This window comes from Solanum dulcamara, chromosome 4, assembly GCF_947179165.1.
Source record: "Solanum dulcamara chromosome 4, daSolDulc1.2, whole genome shotgun sequence".
Lineage (NCBI taxonomy): Eukaryota > Viridiplantae > Streptophyta > Magnoliopsida > Solanales > Solanaceae > Solanum > Solanum dulcamara.
Genome location: NC_077240.1, coordinates 12,081,799 through 12,107,331, shown reverse-complemented (window position 1 = coordinate 12,107,331; position 25,533 = coordinate 12,081,799). Strand labels below are relative to the sequence as shown.

The 25,533-nt window shown below is 36.0% G+C and overlaps 3 protein-coding genes across 10 annotated transcripts; 2 read left to right on the top strand and 1 right to left on the bottom strand.

Moving 5' to 3' along the window:
• The first annotated feature begins 273 nt into the window (after positions 1 to 273).
• Positions 274 to 21,912, top strand: LOC129886274 (uncharacterized). 8 transcript variants are annotated; one of them, XR_008766190.1, is made up of 21 exons: positions 286 to 545; positions 878 to 952; positions 1,083 to 1,192; positions 5,619 to 5,777; positions 6,198 to 6,263; positions 6,375 to 6,464; positions 6,608 to 6,910; positions 7,009 to 7,106; positions 7,991 to 8,026; positions 8,304 to 8,424; positions 8,556 to 8,792; positions 11,655 to 11,750; positions 11,870 to 11,935; positions 12,104 to 12,142; positions 12,212 to 12,346; positions 13,791 to 14,152; positions 14,383 to 14,476; positions 19,998 to 20,186; positions 20,433 to 20,549; positions 20,633 to 20,750; positions 21,260 to 21,912. XR_008766190.1 is itself a non-coding variant. In XM_055960888.1 (20 exons), exons 3-19 carry the CDS (start codon positions 1,094 to 1,096, stop codon positions 20,529 to 20,531), a joined length of 2,289 nt encoding a protein of 762 aa, XP_055816863.1. In that variant the 5' UTR covers positions 286 to 545; positions 885 to 952; positions 1,083 to 1,093; the 3' UTR covers positions 20,532 to 20,549; positions 21,260 to 21,912. The 8 variants fall into 8 exon arrangements, 7 of the variants coding, with proteins under 7 accessions (XP_055816859.1, XP_055816863.1, XP_055816858.1 ...); XM_055960888.1 differs by lacking the exon at positions 20,633 to 20,750 and having other exon boundaries at positions 885 to 952; XM_055960883.1 differs by lacking the exon at positions 20,633 to 20,750.
• Positions 16,607 to 17,990, bottom strand: LOC129886276 (uncharacterized). The gene is made up of 3 exons (XM_055960890.1): positions 17,428 to 17,990; positions 17,229 to 17,347; positions 16,607 to 17,137 (listed from the first exon to the last, which is right to left on the bottom strand). The coding sequence occupies exons 1-3, from the start codon at positions 17,981 to 17,983 to the stop codon at positions 16,703 to 16,705; spliced, it is 1,110 nt and encodes a 369-aa protein (XP_055816865.1). The 5' UTR covers positions 17,984 to 17,990; the 3' UTR covers positions 16,607 to 16,702.
• Positions 21,913 to 23,390: 1,478 nt separating the features above from the next.
• On the top strand, positions 23,391 to 24,212 carry LOC129884690 (uncharacterized). Its single transcript, XM_055958973.1, has one exon. The coding sequence runs from the start codon at positions 23,431 to 23,433 to the stop codon at positions 23,992 to 23,994; it is 564 nt and encodes a 187-aa protein (XP_055814948.1). The 5' UTR covers positions 23,391 to 23,430; the 3' UTR covers positions 23,995 to 24,212.
• The last annotated feature ends 1,321 nt before the right edge of the window (positions 24,213 to 25,533 follow it).

The following is a 25,533-nucleotide window of genomic DNA, read 5'->3' as shown; positions in this document are numbered from 1 at the left end:
ATATGAAAAAGTCAAAGTAATTCATCATCTATTATTCTGACAAAGAAGATTCAGATGATTCTGCCCTGCTCATATTTTTAATTTTTAATGTCAATCTTAATAATATTTATCTAGATTCTACAAAATATATTTTTGAAATAACATATTAAACTTATTTATCAAACACCAAATAATAAATAAGATCAAAAAGATATTTTCGATGAAAAACATTTTGTTTCCTATCAAACACATCCTAAAAGGAAAAAGAAAAAAAATAAACCCATGTATTTTTGGATATAGAAAGGAAAAAAAGAAATAGGAAGCTCCAAAGGAAAGTCGACCAGTTCATCCCAAAGCATTGAAAACTCTAAACAAACACCTCTCTCTTTCTCAATAGAGACTACGGTATTACGCCGATAGTTATAGTCTTCTTTCACTCTCAACAATCTCAACAGAGAACAGAAGAAGAGTATCGCTAATTGAAATCCAATAAACCCAATTCAAGCCAAAATAAGGGTTGGTTTTTTCTCACGGAAAGCTTCAGTTTTTCTGCAGATTTTAATGAAGTAGGTTGATATTCTATCTCTATAATCTTCGCCTATTTTGATTTTTTATAACCAAATCCGTATAGTGCCCACAACGTTTTTCTTTTTTGGGTATCTGAATTTAGAATATATAGACATATGAGTTTTGAAGTCTTTGACTTGTCTGTAAGTGGAAAATTTCCTGTTATTTGATCCGATTATGGTCTATTTAAAATTGAGTAAACTATTGTTTTCCCGATTGATCGTGATGTTTCTTGAATTGGCTTTTCTTGTAATGAGTTGTTGAGCTAGTTCATGGTGATTTTGTTTTGGGTGTTTATGGAAACTGATAGAAGTTTTTTTTCCCCATGGAGTTGAAAGAAGTTGGAGAATTGAGCTTAAATGCTAAGGCTAGAATCTGCTCAGAATAAACTTGTTGGGAGTTGTAGGTTAGTGGTTGATGAGAATTTTGGATATTTGTACTGTCTGAATTAAAGATTTCCTTTTTGGGTTTGAGAGTGATTGGAGATTTCTCCCCCTCAAACAGAATATTGATATGTCTACATTTTTATTGGTTAGGGATTTCTGCAATGCACCGTGTAGCAAGTGCAGGCAACACATCCAATTCGGTTCGGCCTAGGAAGGAGAAGAGGTTGACTTATGTTTTGAATGATGCAGATGACACTAAGGTGTGACTTTTGGAAAGCTGTCTTCTTTTGTGTATAAACTAGGGTTACTAACTTTAAAGCTTTCATTGACGGCTCAACTTAGTGTATTTCGCCCCCTGTTCCTTTACTTTTGTTCTTCTCTTTATACTTGCATTACATTTTACTTATTTGTTCTCAATAGACGAATAGCTGAACCTAGCGGAGTGGAAATTATGATTGCCTTTTTGGTTCAAGCAGCACCATGTGATATTGTTATGTTCAGTTGCTCTCCCTTTGAAGTCTCTTGTTTCCAATAGACTTTTCTGAACGCATCTCTAGATTAAATCCTCAACTTTGTGGATCTTTTGTTGCTCTGGATATGATGGTAATATTGTATTCTTCCGCATTTAGAATATGCTGGCGACCTTCAAAAAACAGAGGGGAACAAAATAAGCTAAAGAAATACTTACAAGGATCCTAATAATTCTACAATCTGTTCTTTTTCCTCTAAACCTTTCTCTTTTCACCAATATAAAAAGATACAATACAGTTCCATTTATTCTTCTGAATGGAATTGGACCTATCTTCAAAGTTTCTACCGTTTCTTTCTTTCCATACAGTCCACCAAATGCAATGTGGAATTATCCTTCACCATGCCTTCTGACTCTTGCTCCCCCCTCTTCTTATCCAACAACTCAACAAGTTTGCAGTATGCTCAGGCATGGTCCTAATTAATACAACACTAACAAGCCTTTTAGAAAAGAAGAAAAGAGAATAAGAGTAATGATGCAGTGCATAAGATTAGTTTATTTTAATAGAAAGAAGCGGAAACTTATGAAGCGAGGTCACTTTTAGCTTAAGTCAAAGAAGTCCTAACTCCTAATAAATAATGTTTTGAGACCTTGTTAGTGGTCTTGACGTTTATGCTGCTCTTTACAAGTCTTCTGCATTAGGCTTACGTTCTCAAATTTAAACTTGACTTATATGGCAGACTTTGTTATTGGAATTCACTTTTGCATCTAATGGTATGTTTGGTCAAGGTTAATAAGTACAAAGTAAGTCAAAGTCATTAGAAGGACAGGGAAGTTGTGTTCTGGACTGACAATTCTCTCCTTTTGTAATCTATGCATCCACTAGATGCTTTTTAATGATTAACTCACTTCATCAAAAAATGATCAGGTAAGTTGTGGCTTCTTTTTAACCTGAAATTGAAGTTTTTCACTATTTATGCTCCCTCTGTTTTACTCTACCAGTAAATGAAATTCCTTTTGACCCTGATGATAATTTGATGCATTTTTTCTTGAGGATGCCCCTCAAGAACAATTGGTGTGAGGCTTGAATCTCACCCTTTGCTTTCTCTTCCTACACTATCTTTCTTGCCCTACTTCATGTTAGAGTTTATGCACTCAGAACAAAATAATAGTATTCCTTTTTGTTCATCCTTTCACTGCATGTTTGTAAAGGTCTCAGTTATGTGCACTCCTGGCCTCTGCACTGCTCCGGTTATTACAATTCCTAAATCAAAAGCACTTACAAGTAAAATTGAAAAAGAAAATACAGAATGTAAAGTTGGGGACATTACAAGGATGATAGGAACCAATTTAAATTTCTGCCTAGTAGATCTATGAAAAAGATATAGTTTAAGTTAAGAATATTGATAGAAATTTGTAAGAAAGCCTAGATAAATGTCCATATAATATTCATTTGCTTATGACAAAGCATATGATAGAGTGCGAAGAAAAGTCTTTTGGTGGGTGCTTGAAAAATAAGGAATTCATATAAATATGTTGATGTACTAAATGATATGTATGAAGGAACAATTGCAAGTGTGACAACAGTGAAGGGATACACAAAAGGAATTTATCCAACTAGTTTTGAGCAACCAATAATATGCATAGGATGAGGTCCTATGGTGCATCCAATGATATTGTGTTACTTTATGAAATTGGAGAGGGAATCAACCAAAAGTCACAACTATGAAGTTCTTCATAAAAGAAAAATACAACTATGAAGAAGCACCCCCAAGAGCAAGGGTTTTACGATAATTAGAAGTAAGACTAGAGTATGTGTTTTACATGTAACACTCACGAAAAAATGAAGGTGAAATGTGAGTAGATGGGATTGTAGTGCCTAACGACAAATAAATTTATATATATAGGCTTACTGTTGAAGATGTAGTGCATATTTAATACAGGGTGGTTGAAATAGAGGAGTTTCATGGGAATGATATATGAAGAAAGTTACCTTTTAAAGTGAAAGCCGAGTTCTTAGAATGGTTGTAAGAGTAGCAATAGTATATGAAATTTAACGTTGTAGAGATGCGATTGTTAAGATAGATGTGTGGTCATACTAGGTTGGACAAGATTAGAGACCACATGTGACAGGTTACAATTAGCACAAATAGAGGATGAAGTGAGATAATATTGCCTGAGATGGTTTGTTGATGTCCGGCGTAGGCCATCTGATTGATAATTATTTTTGGAGCTGATTTACATGGTGATATATACTGAAATAAAAGCTTCCCCTTATCTATGCAGGGAGCATAAAGTATAACATTTGCTTATATTACAATATTAAAAACAATTGTCTATATTTGCTCTTAACATCTGTGATTGCTTTCCAACCAAACTGTTCAGAGTATGCACATTGGCTCCGTTCTCCACAAAGATTTGAGCTATTTTATCTCTGTCTTCCCCAGCTGAGTAAATTCTTCTTCAGTGTCTATGGTATCACCCAATGTACTCCAAACAGGTTGAGATATAAACACTACATCCTGATGTTTTGTCATAGTGCAGCGGAGATGATTAAGGGATTCAGGCAGTGGCGGAGTCAGGATTTTGACTAAAGGGGTTCAAAATCTAAAGAAATAGACACACGAACTAGTTGAAGGGGGTTCGACATCTACTATATATACATAAAACATATTTTAATCATGTATAAATAGTATAATTTTTTTGCCGAAGGGGGTTCGGATGAACCCCCTAACCCCAAGGTGGCTCCGCCACTGGATTCAGGTGCCTATGCTCACATATATATTCTGTGAGCTATCACATAACATAAGCAGTTCTCTCTTATGTGGAGGTTATCTTGAGTCAACAAGGCTCTTTAGTTGTTATCCATCCAAAGCAAGCTACTTTAGTCTGTGTTTTTTTATTTCCAAATCATCTTGGCCACTGTCCTCTTTTATTCCCTGTAGCCATAAGTACGCTGTAGCATGAATTCTCTGTAAACATCTCATCCTCTCTAGCCTTCTAGTGCAGGACATCCTTTCTCTTACAATTTTGTTGTAGCTTTTGTCTCTATCGGACACAGGTAAAGTGAACATGTGATTCCCACGATGTCTTATTTTTAGTTTTACTATTTTAAGTTTTTAATATTATAAGTTATAACGCAGTAATTGGAGAGAGAATAGGAGAGGTACACTCGAGGAGTAGCTACTTTTCCCTTATCTCTTTTTGGTGGTGCACCCATGAGATTCCTATACATATGGTAGAGTTGACATCTTCGTAGAAAATCATATCTTCTTGTAAGGTTTTTACTTTTAATACTTCTTGTATACGAGTATTTTTGCCCTCCATAAGTAAAAGTTTGTAACTTCATCAAAAGAAGTTACTCCCTCCGTCCCAAGGCATGGAGTTTAAGGTAAAAAGGAACATTTTTGAAACTTGTGGTCTAAAATAAGCCACAAAATTTTTATGGCAATAAATCATGTCATTAAGTAAACTGAAAAGTTTAAAGTTAAATTGTTACTAAATATAGAAATATGTTATTCTTTTTGGAATTGACTAAAAAGAAAAGAGTGTCACATAAATTGGAACGGAGGGAGAATGGAGGGAGTATAACTTAGCAATAGTAATTTTATTTTTTGGAGTTACCAAAAAATAATACTCCAATTTTTGCAATCAAGGTTTCTAAAATACTTTGTCTCGTGATATGAGGAAGCCTAGGTAGTGTATAACATTTTAAGTTAGGTCGCAAATTGCAGGTTCATTCCCATTTACCATTCAAAGCAATATAGCGTTAGCTTATTTTTTGCTCTGTTTTAGGCTCAAAAGTGTCCATGCACAACTTCAGCCTAATTCCTGTGATTGAGCCATTAATGTTTTTCCCTTTTTATTTTTACATCTTTGTAAGGTTATTATGATAATGTACATCTCCTGATTCCATTTCTCTCTCTATCTCTTGTTGTTTCTTATAAATTGTTATTGACGGGTGAAGGATTCTTCTCACCTCCTTTTCTGGCAACCAAGAAACAATTGAACATCGTGATGTAAATTCATCTTAATTTAATTTAAGTTATATTCCAAGGGGCTTATGGACCACCATAATAGTACATATTAGCAAAGTGCATCAGTTTCACGTATACCTTTTATTTTTTGCAGTTAAACAAATTCTGTTCAGTTACTCTCTTTTTTCGTCTCTGCCAGATGATCTCTAACCCTTGGTTCATTAATTTTTATCTCTACAGCATTGTGCAGGTGTAAATTCTTTGGCTGTATTGAAGTCATCAGCAACTGATGGATGTGAATACCTATTTACTGGGAGTAGAGATGGCACGTTAAAGAGATGGACATTGGCTGAAGATGGTGCCACCTGCTCTGCCACATTTGAGTCACATGTCGATTGGGTACTGCTCCTGTATGCCTTCCTAATTGTATTTCTCTGGGCTCCTGCTGAAGTCTAATTCAATCTGCTTTCTGATATATTTACTCAAGAAAGAATATTTTGTATTCACCAGATTTATTCTTCCTTAGGTAAGGATCACCAAGTATTAGTTCCTAATGTCTGCAGTTGCTCTATTTTGGCATGGAATTCTGTGGTTTAGATGAAAACCTTCCAATCTGGTGCACATTACCAGGATGTGTTGTTGACTTGTCCTTTTAAATGCTTAAATTAATTCCAACCTGGTGTACATATCAGGATGTGTTGTTGGCTTGTCCTTTTAATACTTAAATTATTACTTGGTGATGCAACTATACCCGATGTATCACATTTATTATGAATAATACTAGCGTTGAGTTATTTTTGGGGCTCAATAATTCTGCAGGTAAATGATGCTGTTCTTACAAGTAGTAACACATTAGTATCCTGCTCCTCAGACACCACTGTCAAGGTTTTACTTCTCTTCTGAATCTTTTATTGTATAAAGTGCAACTTTTACAGTTTCTGTATAAAAGTAATTTGGAAATTTCTTTTATTCTGAAAAAATTGTGTGGATCATTAGGTGTGGAATGGCTTATCTGAGGGATCTTGTATTAAGACACTCCGGCAGCACTCTGATTACGTCACCAGCCTTGCTTCAGCAGAAAAAAATGTACCATTTTTTTGCAAAATCTTTTAATACTTTTAAATCATTTGATGAATCAAAGTTATGGCTGACCCTGTGGTTGAATCTTTTGGCTTTAATGTGAGTTTAGTTGCCTGTAATTTCTGATTTTGTTGTTACCATAATAATAGAGCAATGTCATTGCATCTGCTGGTCTTGGTGGTGAGGTTTTCATATGGGATCTTGAAGCTGCACTTACTCCGACATCTAAGTCCGGTGATGCCACTGAAGAAGACTGTTCAATTGGTGTCAATGGTTCAGGAAGTTCATTGCCCATGACAAGCATCTGTCCTATCAGTTCGAGCAATAACATTTCCTTGCAGACACACTCTCAAGCATATATTCCTGTGACTGCAAAAGGCCATAAGGAGTCAGTATATGCATTGGCAATGAATGAGAATGGATCCCTTCTTGTTTCTGGTGGTACTGAGAAGGTATATTTCTGTTTGTTAGGTTAGTTTGAATATTTTAATGTGCAAGTTAGCCTACTAGCAAAGAAGCTATGTATGTCAATGTTCTGATTTTCTTCTAGGTTGTGCGCGTTTGGGACCCAAGAACTGGTTCCAAGACCATGAAGCTAAAAGGTCATACAGATAATATTAGGGCTCTCCTGCTAGACTCCACTGGCAGGTATGTTGAATAATCAATGATGCTATGAAGGCGTCTTGACTGGGTTATTAGCTTAAGTTGCATCTTCTTTGTTCATCTAAAATATCATTGCTTCCATCCGATCTGAAATTATTAAACTTTGGTTAAGCATTGCTGAGGATAGCTTATAATAAATGTTTGGAAAAGGTGGATGACGTTTTACCTATCACGGGTAGGGCGTAATCCCCACAAAGTTTTAATATTTAAAGTATGTTAAAAATAAAAATAACATTTAAGTACACAGATAGAATATAGAAGAACTTCAAAAGAAAAAAAAAGTGCAACAGCTGATTTAATTGTCTATGCATAATAAATATATGCACATAATAATCACAAATCCATAATCATAAAACAAGATACTATATAAGTTATAATCAAATACTTGAAATTAAATTTAAAATAATTTTTCTAAGGCATGTACAATCTAATGGGAAAGCACATACAAGGTGCTTTTAGGGCATACTGCAAGAGTCCCACTGTTGCTTTTGAAAACATTAATTTTCTTTTAGTTAAGAAATTTATTTTGTCCCATTACTTCAGTGCCCCCTCTTGGGTCACAAGCCCACTCTACTGATTATAATAGATAGTTTAACCTAGTATCAGTTGCAGTGTGTTAGCTGAAAACTTGAGAACAGAAAACTAGTTACACCATTGGTCGATGTTCTATGCAACTATAGATAAATACATTTGTATCCATAGCTAGATACTTTGCTTTGGTCTTGCGTTCCTATACTGGTTGGGGCGGTCTTTAATGCCTTCAGTGTATGGTTAGTGCAACTTATTGAATTCTTTTGATTAATGGTCTTATATCCTCCACTTTTATGATTTTTTTTTTGGAATAATGGTCCAAACCTCCACTTTTGTAGGTTCTGCATATCTGGATCTTCTGATTCCATGATTAGGTAAGTATTGATAATTCCATTACTTTGTTTCCACAGACATTGGCCTCCTTGGCGTGGTAGTTGGTTTGGCGTTGAATCCTTAGATTCTATCAAGTTTATGTCAATTTCTTAAACAGCTTGGTTCCACCGTTCACATTGTTTTATGATAAGCAGTTATAATTTCTCTAAATAACATCTTGTGGTCACACTTGTTTTGTCTTTTTTCATCTGATTCGAAACTTCACTTTACCTCCAATATTTTCCTTTTTAAAAATGAACTTTACCTCCAACATTTCAGACTATGGGATCTAGGTCAGCAACGATGTGTGCATTCTTATGCCGTGCATACGGATTCTGTATGGGCACTTGCTAGCACTCCTACGTTTAGTCATGTTTATAGTGGTGGAAGAGACCTATCTGTAAGTGAGCTTAATACAACTTATCCAATATTGTTCTCTCTCTCTCTCTATCTCTCTCTCTTACGGGGCTCCCCGGATTTCTATGCTCTCATAGCCATTGTTTCCTTGCTAAATTTTGTTTGCACTTGCAGTTATACTTGACAGATTTGTCAACAAGGGAGAGTGTATTGCTGTGCACAAAGGAACACCCCATTTTACAGTTAGCATTGCATGATGATGGCATTTGGGTGGCCACTACTGATTCATCTGTACATAGGTGGGCAGCAGAAGTGCATAATCCCCAGAAAGTTTTCCAGAGAGGGGGCTCATTCTTGGCTGGAAACTTGTCCTTTTCCAGGGCAAGGGTATCTCTAGAAGGATCTACACCTGTGAGTTTCAACCCCTTTATATCTTTTTTTTTTTTAAAAACCCATCCCTAGGAGCTCTCACCCTTTTTGCTCCCTTGGTGACTCGAGCCCACAACCTTAGGGTTGAAGGTGAGGGGTGCTAACCATCTGAGCAACTCCCTGTCACCCCTTATATCCTTTGCTGATGTTATCGCTAAGATTCTTGGAACATATTTCTAATTGATGTATGGGGTTACAACATAGCTGCTATTTCTGGATTCCTCTTGAGAAAGGATGCATTTTAAAGACGAGCTGCTAATCAGAATTGGAAACTGGTTTTGTTTAACGAATGAGCACATGAAGGATATGTCTAGATTTTGAGTTTTTATCAGTTTTTCTTGTTTCAAGTGGAGTTTACAATGTTTCCAGAAGAAATATTTACTCTTTTATATTCTATTACTTTATGTTCTCCGGGTCTTAACTTAACCAGCAGAGTTGAAGAAAGTCTTATAAATTCGAATGGCTATTGACGTGCTAACATAAGTTGCAATATGGAAAGCTCTGTTCGGGAAAGGAGTGGATTAGGACTGGTTATTTTTTGTGAGCTCTTTATGCATCATCGGTTTTCTTTTTCAAAAGTCTTTTTATCCCTTATGTGGCCATATGATTGTATTTTATTCTTGTTTGCTTTCAATTGATTCTTGTGCGGACATCAATTTTAAAGGGCCAATCTAATCTAATTATAGTCAATTGACAACATGGTAAATGCAGATATAATTTGTTCTACTTTCCTTGATTACATCAAATCTTGACTAAAGCCTAAACTGGATCAAATCTACTCCAAATAGTGTCTCCAAGATATTTGAGGACTAATATAAAAATACTACCTGATGGCCTTATCTAAATGAGTAATTTTACGACTGGAAAATTACTCATGGTAAATGCAGATATAATTTGTTCTACTTCCCTTGATTACATCAAATCTTGACTAAAGCCTAAACTGGATCAAATCTACTCCAAATAGTTTCTCCAAGATATTTGAGGACTAATATAAAAATACTACCTGATGGCCTTATCTAAATGAGTAATTTTGCGACTGGAAAGGATCCCAGTGAGACACTCAACCCCGGGAACTCACTATACATGAATAAAAGAAAAGACCAGAAGATCAGAAGAAAAATAGAGGGGATGAAATGTTGACTTCAGTAATTAATTTGTACTGTTTCCAAGGAACACTCTACCATTCTCAATAAAATACATGCGTTTGTTAATATTTGCTTTTTAATTGGAAACAGTATCTTACTTAACAATTGCAACACAACTGAATGAGAAGATGGCTAAACTAGTGAGATGTTGGTATGCTGGATATTCACCACTTCATTCATAGCATTTTGATAGTGAGGTAGTTGAAGTTCTTTATTGGACATGGGGTGCATAAATGAGAGTACAAGTAGTTTTGTTGTAGACTTTTGGGTGTGGTTTCCATGTTAAGTTAGCAGCACTGATTTGCTGAGATCATGTGAGTTGAGGGTGGGAGGAGCCACTGCAAAGAATTATATAAGTTGAGGAAGCTTTGCAACCGTCAAAGGTGTTACTCGTAGAAAAGGGCCAAAGCTTTTGTGGCTTTAAGTGTAAAGCATATATAACTGTGCACGCAAATTGGGTGCATGTGTTTTGTTGGTGTATAATGCATGAACAAATCAATATGTACACATACCACAATCATATGATTAAAAGATTTCAAAATAAATTCAAGCCTTGGAAACAGCTTCTGGCAGAAATGCAAGGTAAGGCTGCGTACAATAGACCCTTGTGGTCAGGCCCTTCCCCGGACCCCGCGCATAGCGGGAGCTTTAGTGCATCGGGCTGCCCTTTTTTTCATGTAAATACAACAACAACATACCCCCAGTGTAATCCCACAAGTGGGTTTCAGGAGGGTAGGATGTATGCACACTTTACGCCTTTCCTTTGTGGGGTAGAGAGGCTATTTCCGATAGACCCTCGGTTTAAAAGAAATGTATCCGACACAGGATTGTAAGATAAATAAGACAGCAAAATAGCAAGATACAAAACAAATGCAACAATAGATAGTAACACGCATTGAAGAATAAGAAACCACGCAATAACTAAATAGTACTTACTAAAAGGAAAAGAAGAGAGGATGAGGCTAGTCCCCTGCCTCTCTCACACAATGTGTGATAACAATTAACTACCTACTAATCTTTTACCCTAATCCTCGACATCCATACTTTCCTATCTAAGGTAATGTCCTCAGTCAACTCAAGTTGTGCCATGTAAATACTAAAATTTTGATTTAAATGCAAAGATGCAAGTTCAAGTTTCTAATTCTGATTTACTTGCTAGTTCTATTATATAAATTTTGAACTCCAAATCCCTAATCATTACAATATTCACCCACAACTTCTGTGTAGCAATTTAGTGTTGAGAATTAGGAAAGTTTCCTTTTCAGAAAATTGCTGATATATTGCAAGAGCCTATTGTAATGGGAAATATTTTGAATCCCTAAGATTGTGTAATTAGGAATTGGAATTACTTTCTTTTCCTTTTTAGGATTACTTGTAAGCACTATTTAAAGGACAATGCAAACAAAGATGTTCGTTTGATTCAGATTCTCCTCCACGTAGAAAGCATTTGCTGACTAGTTGTGTGCCCCTCTTCTGCAAGTTGTCTTGGGTTAGACAAGCTTCTTTGATAACTAGCCATGTAAAGCACACTACTTCCACTAATTTCCAAACCTTCTTCAGTGACCTATAAGTTTCTTGGTTGGCATCTTTACTAACGTGCAGTAACATGATAGGAATCTATCTGCCCCTTCCAAATCAAATTATCTTCTCTTGCTTTCATTTACATCCTTGAATCTTGAAAAACTGGTCAATAATGTAGGTGCCTGTTTATAAAGAACCATCTCTTAGCATTCATGGAACTCCAGGAATAGTGCAGCATGAGATTTTGAACAACAGAAGACATGTCCTGACCAAGGTAAGTTTGTTTTGCCTGTATACCCATGTGGCTTATGAATTTATTGTTCTTGATGAAGTTAAACTGTATTTTAAAAAAAATATGATTTTGTAACCTGTTAATGCATTGTGTCTTTAAAGGATACTGCTGGTACAGTGAAGTTGTGGGAGATCACTAGAGGCACTGTGATTCACAATTATGGAGAGGTTAGATTGTAATGTTTCAAGTGGCGTGCTAAGTTACAATGACATGTTTTGAGCGAACACTTTTATTTAATTTTCTTTGAATTATGAAAACTTCGCCTTCTGCCTCTTAACATGTTTTCTTATTGGGTCCTCTTAACTTCTTTTCACCGAATTTATGTCCATATGTAGGTTTCATTTGAGAAGAAGAAAGAAGAACTTTTTGAGATGGTAAATATTGTTGTAGAATTATCCAACTTTCACATATAATTTTTCTTCTGATATGATTTGCCTCTTCAGGTGAGCATCCCTGCATGGTTCACTGTGGACACTAGGCTTGGAAGCTTGGCTGTACATCTGGATACGCCACAATGCTTTTCTGCTGAGATGTACTCTGCTGACCTCAACATTCCAGGGAAGCCTGAAGATGACAAGGTATTTACAAGGGTATTTTATCTTCAATTTTCTGCTTGGTTCCTAATTTTCGTTTATTCCCATTACTTCCTTCCTATTCTTGAAGTATAGTCTCTTGGCTTCTGTTTTTCTTAGGTTATTTTTCAAGATTGAAAGTCAAAAAAGATAGTTTACAGGAACTAGTATGCTAGCTTCCATCGGATGTTAATACTAGCTTACAGGTCGTAGAATGGTTTACTAAAATGTTTTTTTCTGGGTTAAGAACTGTTTACTAGATGAAGACAAAGATATTACTAGCTTTATGGGAAGTTTATGCACCTATACAACTTAGATCTCAGCTACCCTGTTTCTTCTAGTGGGGAGTCATAGATGACTTTGCTGATCTTGTTATTTTTGCTGACCACCTGTTCGGAGAATTGCCACCCACCTTTCTAATCTTAGATTAAAAGAAATCTTACTCCGGGGCTAAGTTTGCAAATTACTATGATTCCTAATCTCTCAACAAATCATCCCCTATTACTCTTCCTCCCACATAAAAAGAAATAGAGAAAATGGGCTAGTCTGTCTAAATACCATTCTACATATTCAGTAAAGTGGAATGATAACATAACTGATCACATTGGATATAAGGTGTAAGTAGCACAGGTTCAACCCTGCCACAGACAAAAGTCTGATCTTTTAGTGGTTAAGGGTAGAGGGAAGGCTCATTAACCACCGAATTTCTAACTGTGCGCCACTGGCTCTCGAGCATTTCTCGGTTTTAAAAATAGGGTGCAAGTAGCATATATAGTAAATAATAAAATAAGAGAAGGTTACATAACATGATTTAGTCAAGTTAGTGATTGACGATATTAAAAAAGAACGAGGTAGACCTAAAAACACATGGAAGAAAGTCGTCTCAGAAGATCTTATCTTATGTTGACTTATTGAAGGACAAAATACAACTGAAGCAAAGTATTATATAGGTGAAACAACTAGTTGTGACTTGCAATTCAGGTTTAGTTATTGTTAGTACACTTCCAGTAGTTCCGGTGTTTGCTAGGAGTCCTCTTTGTCTCCAGACAAATCGTTTAGTATTTGAAGGAAATGGGTCCAAATGGAGCAGAGTGGGTATAGAGGATTGATAAATCCAACCTAAATAGTTTTGGATTAGGCATAATACTCATTGTTGTTGTAAAAAGGTAAGTGGATGGTTTTGCAGAATGTATCACAGACATGACTTTTCCAGTTGTGATGTTTTAACTAGTTCTGGAAGTTGTATTATAACTGATGGTGTGCTTTGTAGTAATATTAAAAGTAGATTGAAGACACCCAATTCCTTGATATGATTCTTCTTATTAATTTATTAATTAATTAATCGATTAATTTCTTTTATTAACTTCCTGATTTATTATTCACATGATAAACTTTTGTATATTTCTGCAAGAGATGAACTGAGTGTGTGATTGGCTTTTTTAATACTTAGGTTAATTTGGCACGAGAAACTCTCAAAGGGCTGTTGGCTCATTGGTTAACCAAAAGAAAACAGAGATTTGGATCTCAAGCTTTAGCCAATGGGGAAGCCCCACCTGGAAAGGATGTACCTACAAGGAGTCTGATATCGTCAAAAATTGAAGTGGACAGTAATGCTGACAATGATGCTGCAGTATATCCTCCCTTTGAATTTTCAGCAGCATGCCCTCCATCAATTATTACTGAGGGTTCTCAGAGTGGTCCATGGAGGAAAAAGATTACCGACTTAGATGGAACAGAAGATGAAAAGGACATGCCATGGTGGGTAGTAGATTGTGTGATGAACAATCGGTTGCCTCCCAGGGAAAATACCAAGTAATATTCCAATATAATTGTATTCTACTTTCTTCACAGTGCTTGACTTGCATGTTGAAATTACAGAGCACTTGTTTAGAATTAAAAGCAAGTCTTTCTGGAGGCACTTACATTTATATCAACTCTCTGAGTTGCAACAATGCTTACAAAACACATTTCTATCTTCCTTCTTTATGTGCAAAGTCACTTTTTCATGACCATTTTCTCCCCTCTTCTTAATGGTTTTTCAGATGTGGCTTCTACTTGCATCCATGTGAGGGTTCTACTGTTCAGATCCTTACCCAAGGAAAGCTGAGTGCGCCTCGCATATTAAGAATTCACAAAGTAAGCATCTTTTCCTTGAATCTTGTGGTGGAGTCAGTATTGTGGTAATCTACAGTGGACTTTGTTGGTTTACTAAGTCACTTGCTGTATGCATTGTACCAAAACACTTGAAGTCTTGAACGATTCTCTTTTCCTAACCCCTTATATCTTGTGTCCCATGCATTTACATAGTTAAGAAATTCAAAGATATAACAACAACATAGCCAGTGAAATCCCAAAAGTTGGATTTGGGAAGAGTAGAGTGTACGCAGGCCTTACCTCTACCTCGCGGAGGTAGAGAGGCCGTATTCGAAGGACTCTCAGCTCAATCGAAAGAAACTCAAAGATATACTGGAGGAATATGCAATGAATTAACTGAAGCATTTATATAGGTTGCTAACACCTGTGTTCTTGTGAGAAAGATGGTGAGTAATATCTGCCTTGAAGTGTGTCAATAATAGTGGAAAGTCATACACCCGCACAACTATTTTGTTGTGTGACTATACAACCTATTGTTCCTATGAAACAATACTGATCTGCTGGTTATTCTGCGAATTTGAATATGGTTGTTAATGCAATTGTTATAGGTGTGGTCCATACCTTGGTGGAATGGAAATATAAGAAATAGCCTAAATACTTTAGACTATTCATGGTAGACCACATGATTACTCACTTATTACTTGACATGTGATGTAGCTCAGGCAGTAGATAACACATCTCCTTGTAAAAAGTCCTAAACTGTTCAACAAGAAATTGTTTCTGTTGGAGATGGTGTGTTTGACATGACTTTTTATCTCTCAACTATAGCCCTAATGTTAGTGGCTGAGTAATTGGTGCGCAGGCTACAGGCTTTAATTTTAATACGAACAAAAATTACATAATCTCTACAAGCAATCGTTTGTCGTTGTGGTGCCTAATGCCTATAAACATACTTCCAGTGCTGAGAACTTGCACATCTACTAATTGGCCTTCATGGTCCACATATACTTCATCGGGAAAACACTCATCGTGTTTCTTTGCTCTGTCTGAATTATTGATTTAGTTGGTGTGCCAGTTATCCTGCGAATCTTTGCTCTTTTACCGGGCAAGTTGCTCCTTGCTGAAGTAGGATATTTTCTAACAAGTCTTGTAAGTTTTCTTGTCATGCATTTATAGGCTCTTAATGTTTGATGTCGACCGTCTTGCTGTTTATTTATGAAAACTTTTAGTATTAGTGCATTCTATGACCATAACTAAGTCAATATAAAAGCTTTGCCCCTTAACTCTATGTTTGGCTAAGTTGCTCGGACTCGGGTATGGGTGTCCGAGACGAATGTGAATTCGAGAGTCGGATTCGGCATAATCTAAATTTTAAGATTCGGGAATACGAATCCGAGTATGGATACGGGTGCGGGGATTCAGCTAAAATATTCAATATTATAAAAATATAGTTATAAAGATAAAGATATTCTTCCTCTCAGAAAAGATAAAGAAAGTCATTCAAGACCTTCAACCAACTCTCCTTACAGACCATTGTTACTGTCTACCATAATTCGGAACGCAACCGCTTGAATATTTAGCATTTCTTTGTTTGGCTTGAAACATGAAGTTACGAATATTGACCTAGAGGAAAAGTATCTTGGTCAAAGTATCTGATGTGGGTTGAACGCATCCCGCATCCTGCACCCGTCTGATGTAGGTTGTCCATGTACTCTTGATCAAAGTATCCGATGCGGGTTGACCGATTAGATCTTTAATTTCACAGTGAAGTGGGTAATAACGACCCATGTCATTGATGAAAGAAACAGAAGATCCTTCGGCAGTGCAAGGAGGTAAACCGGCAGAGAGGGTGGAACCAAAAAGAGAAACCATTGCAGCAGCATTGGCTGCTATACTGAAAAATGAAAACCCCCAAAACTCAAGTATAAGTTCTTGTATTATTGAGCGAGTAGGCTTACCTATTTTCGGAATTATTTTATTTGATGGTCCCATACTATACATGTAAATGGTATGCTGCAGTATTTTGAGAAGCGAGAAGCGGAAAAAAGCGATGGGGGCTCGCTTCACAGAAGCGAGAAGCGTGAAGCGAAGCATGCTTTTTTCAGAAAAAGCGTTATTTAGTATAAAAATATAAAATATAAAATATGCATAGATAAATAATTAAGAACTCAAAAGAATTAGATTAAAAAATAACTAGATAGTCAATAATCCTCATAAGTAACAACATATAAAGCAAATGCATAACCAAATCACAAAGAGAGCAAAATCCTATTCTTCAACAAGATCCTCAAACTCTTGAAGTGCCATCAACAAGGATTCTACTTCTACTTGGTCCTCATCTTCTTCCTCATCGGAGGACTCATCAACAAGAGTTCTACTTCTATTTGAACATGAACTTGAACCTGTAGCTACTCTTTTTTCCTTGCCCCTTAAAGTACTCCCCCTAAAACCATAAATATTCTCCTCCACACCACTAGCCATAGCAACATCACCATAAGTGAGACCTTCTCCTTCATATACTTCATCTTCATGATTTTGGGGTGCTCCAGTTAACCATTCATTTGCATCATCAATATTATCCAACAAAATTGGATCAATGGTATTGCGAGCATTGTAGCGACGCACCAATGTTCTATTATATTTGATGAACACTAGATCATTCAGGCGTTTTAACTCAAGCCTGTTTCTCTTTTTAGTATGAATCTGCATAGAATTCGTAGAAAGTAATTAATGGGAGGACTTTGGACAATTAAGATATCATTTAATTTAGTAATAACGTAATATAGGTTCTCACATGTTCATACATGCTCCAATTTCTCTCGCAACCGGATGAGCTACAAGTTAAACTTTGCACTCTAATAGCAAATTGTTGCAAGTTTGGGACATTATGACCATATTGCATCCACCATTCAACTGTAGAAGAATTATTTTAAAAGTTAATATGTAATAACTTAAAAGTTAAAGCTCAAACAGTTAAATGTTGAAATGCTCACCTGGTGACCTTAAGGTTCTAGCTCTAATGGCCGACTCAATTCCAAGTAGCCCATCAGCTTTCATGTACACACCAAGCTCATCCCCTATTTTGTCTTGCAAAGTTTTATCTAGGATCATCCTCTCAACACATGCATGATATCCCAACCACACTTCTTCAGTTAAAGTCTTCATCTCATTATTTTTATAATAGAGCCCCGGGTTCAAAATATGTCCTGCTGCATGTAAAGGTTGATGAAGTTGATCCGTCCACCTTGCATCAATGATTTTGAAAACATTCATATATTTCCTTTCATCATAATTGAATGCCTTTTCAATACTTTCTTTTGCCCTATCCATGGCTTCATAAATGTAGCCCATTGGTGGTTTTTTCTCCCCATCCACCATACGAAGTACATTAACTAAAGGACCACCAACTTTAAGTGCTTGAACAGTGTCATTCCAAAAATATGGACTAATGATGTGTCTCGCAACTTCTTTCCCAAGAGTTTCCTTTGCATAGACACTTTCATTCCATTCAGTGGACATAAACAAGGTTCTCAGATTTTTCTTTTGCATATAAAAACTATGAAATGTCAAAAAAGCTGTTGCGAATCTTGTCTTAGCAGGTTTTACCAAGTTTCTTTGCTTTGTGTATCTCCTCATCATATTCAACAACAGTGCCTTTTGACTGATATAAGAATGTATCTTAACAGCCTTACCAAAAACTATTCAAAAAATTTTAATAGTTAATTAGTAAGAAAACTAACATGAAGATTAAAAAAGAATATTAAATATCAAGACTCAAGTTCACCTGTAGAATATGGGGCCTCTTTGAAAATGTCACCAAACATCAAGTTGATACAGTGAGCAGCACAAGGAGTCCAAAAAATATGCGGGAACACTCCCTTCAACATGTCACCCGCTTTTTTGTTCTCACTTGCATTATCAGTCACAACTTGTACCACATTTTCCTTGCCTATTTTCAAGATAGTCTTCTCAAACAAGTTAAACATCTTATTAGAGTCAGTAGAAGAGTCACTAGCATCATGAGATTCAAGGAACACACTTCCTTTTGGAGAATTCACTAAAACATTGATGATCATTTTCCCATTCCTTGCTGTCCATTTATCCATCATAATGGAACAACCATACGTTTTCCATTGAACCTTATGATCTTCTACAATTTTGTTTGTCTTTTCCACCTCTTTTTTAAACAAGGAACTCTTACCTCATGATAGGTGGGGGGCTTCATTCCAGGGCCATATTGGCCTACTGCCTCAATGAATTCACCAAAGCTTTCGGTGTAGTTAACACAATTGAAAGGCAAACCTGCATCATACATCCACCTAGCAAAAGCAGATACAGCACGATCCCGTAAAATCTTGCTAGAAGCCTCTAGATCAATAGGTCCACCTTTTCTCTTTTCATTTGGTTTTTGCGAGAAATAGAGATTAAGAGGACCTTTGACATTGCTAGCGGTGGATGACCCACTTTCACTAGTTGAAGGTTTCTTTTTTGTTTTTGAGGGAGGCCTCATTGGCATATTCACTTCAACTTCATCATCCATTTCATCATCATCAACAAGATTCACCATGGATGCTTTAGGATTCATTTGAGTTTTAAATTCATTTTTTTTCGTAAAATACTCTTTTATTTCTTCCTTCACACTATTCGGGACCTTTGGACACACTTTAACATCTTTATAACCACCAATAAGATGCTTCTTGTGACGAAATATTCCGCCATTGTATGTTATATCACAAAAAACCTAGCGCCGTTTTTTTCCAAAAAAGCTCACTTTTTTCTCGCTTTTAGATGAAGCGCGCTTCTCGCTTCTCCCGTGAAGCGTTCGCTTTTCCGAAATCGCTTCGCTTCACGATGTTGAACAGCTAGTACCCCGCCTCGCTTCGCTTCACGCTTAAAGCGAACGCTTCAGCGCTTTTTCACAACACTGGTATGCTGCTAATTAGCTGATTGGAAGATCCATATTAATTGGATTGGAAGCATTATAAATAAGGAATTCATGCTAAAGATTGGCGATTATGGGTCATACGCAGTGTGAATCTGGATTAGTCGGGCTAGTAGGTTCCAAATACCAAATAGTTAGACCGAAAAAAGGAATGCATTCAAACTATTGGTGAACGATAAGCAAATGTATGTGGTTGACTTCATTTTTTGTACGTTCATGAATGTACTTTATTACAGATTTGAGCCATGTTTGTAGCTTATGATAGATATTAAGAATTTTATTTAGTTTTTTCTGCTGAACCGAAAAAACATACAAAGTGCTTGTCCACCAAGAAAGACAGAGAATGAGGGGTGGGGTTGGGTGGGTGGGACTTCTCCGGGATAGCATTGGATCGGCAGATGGAATCTTGGGCTTAAAATCCAAGTGATTTGAGTTGAGTCAGCTCTTGAATAAAAGAGTTCTCATTCTCGATGGAAATCTTAAGGAAGTTTAGTTGCATAATCAGCTTTATGTTAGTGTCTGTGATCATGGAGAATTGGTGCTCTTACATGCAGATTTATTGCCGAAAAACCTCCATTTTGTAGAGGACGAATATGACAGTTGCACTGAATTGTTTTTCAGGTCATCAACTATGTTATAGAAAAGATGGTTCTTGAGAAGCCACTGGATAGCATAAACTCAGATGGAGCTGCTGGAATGCCTGGTGGACAGGTGACACATCCAGCTATTGGCGGAGATGGCATATTTCGGACTGGGCTGAAGCCTTGGCAAAAGCTTAAACCATCCATAGAGATCTTGTGCAGTAATCAGGCAAGTTCAGATTTCTGTTTTTGTTTTGTGTGGGATTCATAGCTGGTTAAGCATTAATTTCAAGCACTGTTTGTTTTTTCATTCCATTTTCTCGTGATGTATGGTAGTATGGATGTCAAATTTTAGTATTTGAACTGCACACAATCTGTGTATGTTGGAGGATGTGGTTAGATAATTGATCGATTTTAATATGTAGGTTCTCACTCTAGTTCCTGGTTGATGAACCCATTTTTGTACTTTTACCAGGTTTTATCCCCTGATATGAGCTTAGCGACTGTCCGTGCGTATATATGGAAGAAACCTGAAGACCTTGTCCTCAACTACCGGGTGTTGACAAGCAAGTGATAGGATTATATTTGTCAGGTAAATTCATTGTTCTTTAGACTTTTGGCATTTAGCTTTGTACACTTATCCACAGCCTCACCCCACCACCACTCTTTGTACAGTTCAATTTTTTTTTCTTTGGGGCGGAGATTTTCCGGTGGGTTGGTTAGTCATTGAGTGACAGATTGTTGAAAAGCAGGCAGATTTGGGGTGCTGCAGATCAAATACTCATGCCATGTGGTGACCAATTTCAGTCTTTAGCTTTATTTGGTTTAGTATCATTTGATAGTTTAATTGTTTTTCCTGGTCATCCAGACATCTGATAATTTCACCTCCAGCTCTGCATTTGTGACAAGACTCGGGAGCACTATTCTATGTATCTCAGAGATGCAATCATCTTTCCTACCTATGCTTTAATTGAACCCAGATTGCTAACACACACTTGTCTGCTTTTGCTTTGATGGCATGCTGCATTGACTAAAATATTGAGAATTTTCGTCTCTTTCTTGCAAATGGACTTTTCTATATGCTTCCTGCTGCCCTTCAAATTCAAAAGAATCGAAACCCCTGCCCTAGACTTTCAAGGATCTGCTGACCAGCTTTTTCTTTTATCTTAGATGATGCATGAGTAAATGTTTTCTGAAAGACAAAACTGGAGAAACCAATTACTGCATGGTAATTTTTGTTTGCGAGGAAGGCATGGTTGAGCAATTCTTCTGTCCACTCCCCTTGCCCCTTGTTTCTTGTAGGTCCAGAGTAGCTTGAGCTGTTCCTCAAAAATAATTGGAAAGTTTAGCATTCAACTGGCTGCTTGCTGCTGTCATGAGCAATTGCTTCCTTGTAGATCTGGGATCCAAGTGATTGGATTAATTAGGAAAATTTACCCATTTGGACCACTTTGCTGTTTGCACATCGGAAGGTGGTAATTATTGAGTTTTGGTTTTTGGTGCATTTAGAAGAAAAAAGAAAGAAAGCTTGCATTTTCTAAAGAAAGGATTTTTGGTTTAGACGGGACATGAGACTGAATTTTTCAAGAGAAAGAGCTCGTGATGATGTTGGGAGCCTGTAGATTTATACGTAACTCTATATGTGAATGCAGGTGTTTGGATGTCTCCATATAGTCTTTCAAGGACCATACTCTTGGGCAGGTGAATAATATGTCCAGAACAAAAATTTATCTTTTCTGGTCAAACTAATTTATATGTTTACTTTCTTTCTGTAAATCATCTGTGTTATTAGTATTCTCAATTTTAGTGGGGAAGATTTAGTGATGGGCCATTTATAAAGCCGAGCAGATTGTTCTTATATAGTTCTTTACCGACTTTGTGATGGTTTTGTGCTCATGTATTTGGAACTATTTCTTTTAATCATTCAAGTTCTGAATGGAATATTCTGGAGATAATGATGAAAATGGCAGTGCAACAACAAGTGGGGTTTGTGGAAAGTCTGTTTTCAATAGACTCTCCGCTCGAGAAAAACATACCTTCAGAAAATATCACACCAAAATTTACAATTTGAAATGTTATCAGTAAGTAATGGTGTTTAGTATAATGGCATTATAAGTGCAGTATAAGGATGCATTCAACACAAACTTGATTTAGTTGAACTTTTAACAAAAAGTTATGATGTGTTCACGAGATTTTATCCTAGTTGGCCTTACGTTTTTTTATTATTATTGGCTAAGATGGAGGATAAACCCAAAATCAATTTACCAAACTATTCGTTTTTGTTCAGAAGTTACAGATCTTCATTACAACTTGCAAATTTGACACTTTCATACTTTGAAGTTCCAGATTTAGTTAAGTATCTTAATAAATTCATTTTTTTCGTTGATGATTTTACTGTAAACTTTACTATTTGTGCAAGCCCTAAGTAACTTTTCTAGCAAATTGTAACAAAGTTATTGTAGAACTTCATTTAATGTGTATTGAGCATAAGTATCTAAGAATGTCTTAAAAGTTCAATTAGATTACAAGATGTCTTACTTAGATGTCGCAAACGAAATGGATTACGAAGCTTAATCAAACTTATCACCAAAGCGGACATATAACCTTGTCTACTTTGATCTATTATTGATGATTGTAGATATATGTTACAGGTCAATAAGGTCACGATCATCTACTTCGACCTATTATTGATGATTGTAGATATATGTTATAGGTCAATAATAGGTCGAAGTAGATGATCGTGACCTTATTGACCTGTAACATATATCTACAATCCGTGTGTCGACCTATTATTGATGATTGTAGATATATGTTATAGGTCAATAAGATCACGATTAGACGTGTTTAGAAGAAGATAATTCCGTGTGTCGACTTTTTAGCAAATAAAGGATAAAATTATAAAGAGGCTTTGATAGTAGATTAATGCATATAAGGATAGAAAGTTTCTTTGCCAATCGAATTTAACTCGTATTGCTTATAAACGATTTTTAATTTTTTATTTAGTTTGTTTTTTCATTGCGCTATTTTGTTTTATTTTAGTCAAAGTTTAATATAATTTTTCAGACATTTATAGTATTGAAAATCTCTTTTTTATCGTCGAAAGACTTTAATTACTACAAAATATTTGAGATCGTCAAGGATTTGGGAAAACCCAACGTAAGCTTTCAAACATTATAAAAACATCGAGTAAAAAATATGATTTATGTATTAATTATCTAAGACAGGAAATGCATATTTCATTTTTTATTTTATTTTTTCAATTTTGCCAAATTATTAGCTTTATTTTCCCCTCATAAATAAAAAAAACAAGTCACTAAATCTATAAAGGCTTAGCTAAGCCTTACTGTTCAGGTCAGTTACATGGGCCTTTACTCATTTAAGGCCCAATCTAATCCCCGAAACACTCAGCCCAAACAATATAAGAAGAAAAAGACAAGCTGAAAGGTTTAAGGGTTTAACAAACTGAAGCTAAAATGCGACCGCTGGATGAGCAAGAAACCACACAAGTGTTCGAAAAGCTACACAAATTCGTCAGAAACAATCTGAAGAACATAGTCGAAAACCCATCTCACGAAGGCACCGTCAACACTCCCGGCCGTTACTGCTTTCGTCTCCAGAGAAACAGAGTTTACTACGTATCAGAATCTCTCGTCAAGCGAGCAACAAACATAAAGCGAGACAACTTGGTTTCGCTGGGAACCCAGTTAGGGAAATTCACCAAAGGAGGTAAGTTTCACCTCACAGTTCAATGCTTGGGTCTCTTAGCAGCTCACGCGAAGCACAAAGTGTGGCTGAAACCTACATCTGAAATGAGTTTTCTGTATGGAAATAATGTATTGAAAGGTGGAGTTGGAAGGATTACTGAGAGTATTAGCGAGCATGATGGGGTGGTTGTGTTTTCGATGTCGGATGTGCCGTTGGGATTTGGGGTTGCAGCTAAGAGTACTCAAGATTGCAGGAAAATGGATCCGAATGGGATTGTAGTGCTTCATCAAGCTGATATTGGAGAGTATTTGAGGATGGAGGATGATCTATAAGTTTAATTTATGGGAGATAAGGTAATTGAAATTTTGAGTGATTTCTGTTAAGCTTTTGTGTTTTGGGAATTAGGATTTCCTGGAATTCTTAATTTGTGTAATGTAATTGTGGTTAACTCTACATTCTACACACAGTTATACAATTAGTGTTATCGTGATTCTACATTGTATTTTTGGTTATTCTTCAAGCTACCTTATTGAAATCATCCCTGAATATAGATTTAATCTACTTTTTTCTCCAATTCTATTTTCAATCCGTGAAAATTCTGATGGAAGAAACACTAGTAGTGTAATCTCATTTGTTATCTTCTTTGCTGTTATTATCACACAAGACTCTTCATTTTTATTTTTCATGATTAATCTGAATTCGAGCTCCCAACAATGACTCTCTTTGCTGTTTTAGTTATGTATGTGGGTGGTGGCAGGGTTAAAGCTAGAGTTGGGAGAGTTATCAAATAAGGAGAAGTACTATTTTAGTTCTCTATCTGAAAGAATTAGGACTATGCCTAAAGATGAGGGGTTTGACCCTTTTGTCACGGGACTTGGGCCTTATTTAATGGACGTGTAAACTTGAATGATATAAAATCATTATGGGTATTTATTTTCATTAAAATTTAAGCATCTAATATTTTTGAATAAGCCTTAATTATTAAGATCTAAAATAAAGTCTTAATATTATTAAGACCTTGTGTGAATAATATTCACCATTTTTTTATCCACAATCACCAACCACCAATATCACCGTCAACCACCATTATCATCATCTACAACCAACCACCTCTGCTACTACACTTACCTCCTTATCATTATGATTATATTCATTGCCACTAACACGACAACATCCTCATCTTTGCGTCCGCCGTCACCTCTAGCATCACTATCACAACTATAATCAATATCTACTATCAACAGTCTCCACCATTACTTCTACCACTGCTACCAACTATCATGATACATTCTTCGATTACCATTACCATCTCCATCACTACCATCAGCCATTACCACTACTATGGTCAACTTTTACTACTAACCACTTCATCATCATAACTACCACCGCCGCTTACTACCACAAATATATCACTAACCACCACACATTCTTTAGCTACAACCATCAACACCGCCAACTACTAGCATCAACCAACTTCATCATTACAATTACTAACACCACTACCAAACGTCACCATTATGATAGTTACCACAACACCAACTACCTCCACTGACACAATTATCACCTCCATCGTTACTAACTACTAACAACAATTATTATCATCAAGCACCACAACAAATTATCTCCACCATAACTAACAAGTATTAAGTGTTTCATTTTTTAAAATCAAATAATGACTATTTTATTAATTCTTTTTTGATATTTAATTAAATTTTATTTAAATTATATATTTATTATGTACATTCAAATGTTGAAAAACAAATAATGTTAATCATTTAATGTTCAGATCTAGAAACAATATCTTAATCATTTTGATGTGTATTTAGATTCAAACATCTAAATTTTAATAAAAATAAATAATGTATTAGACT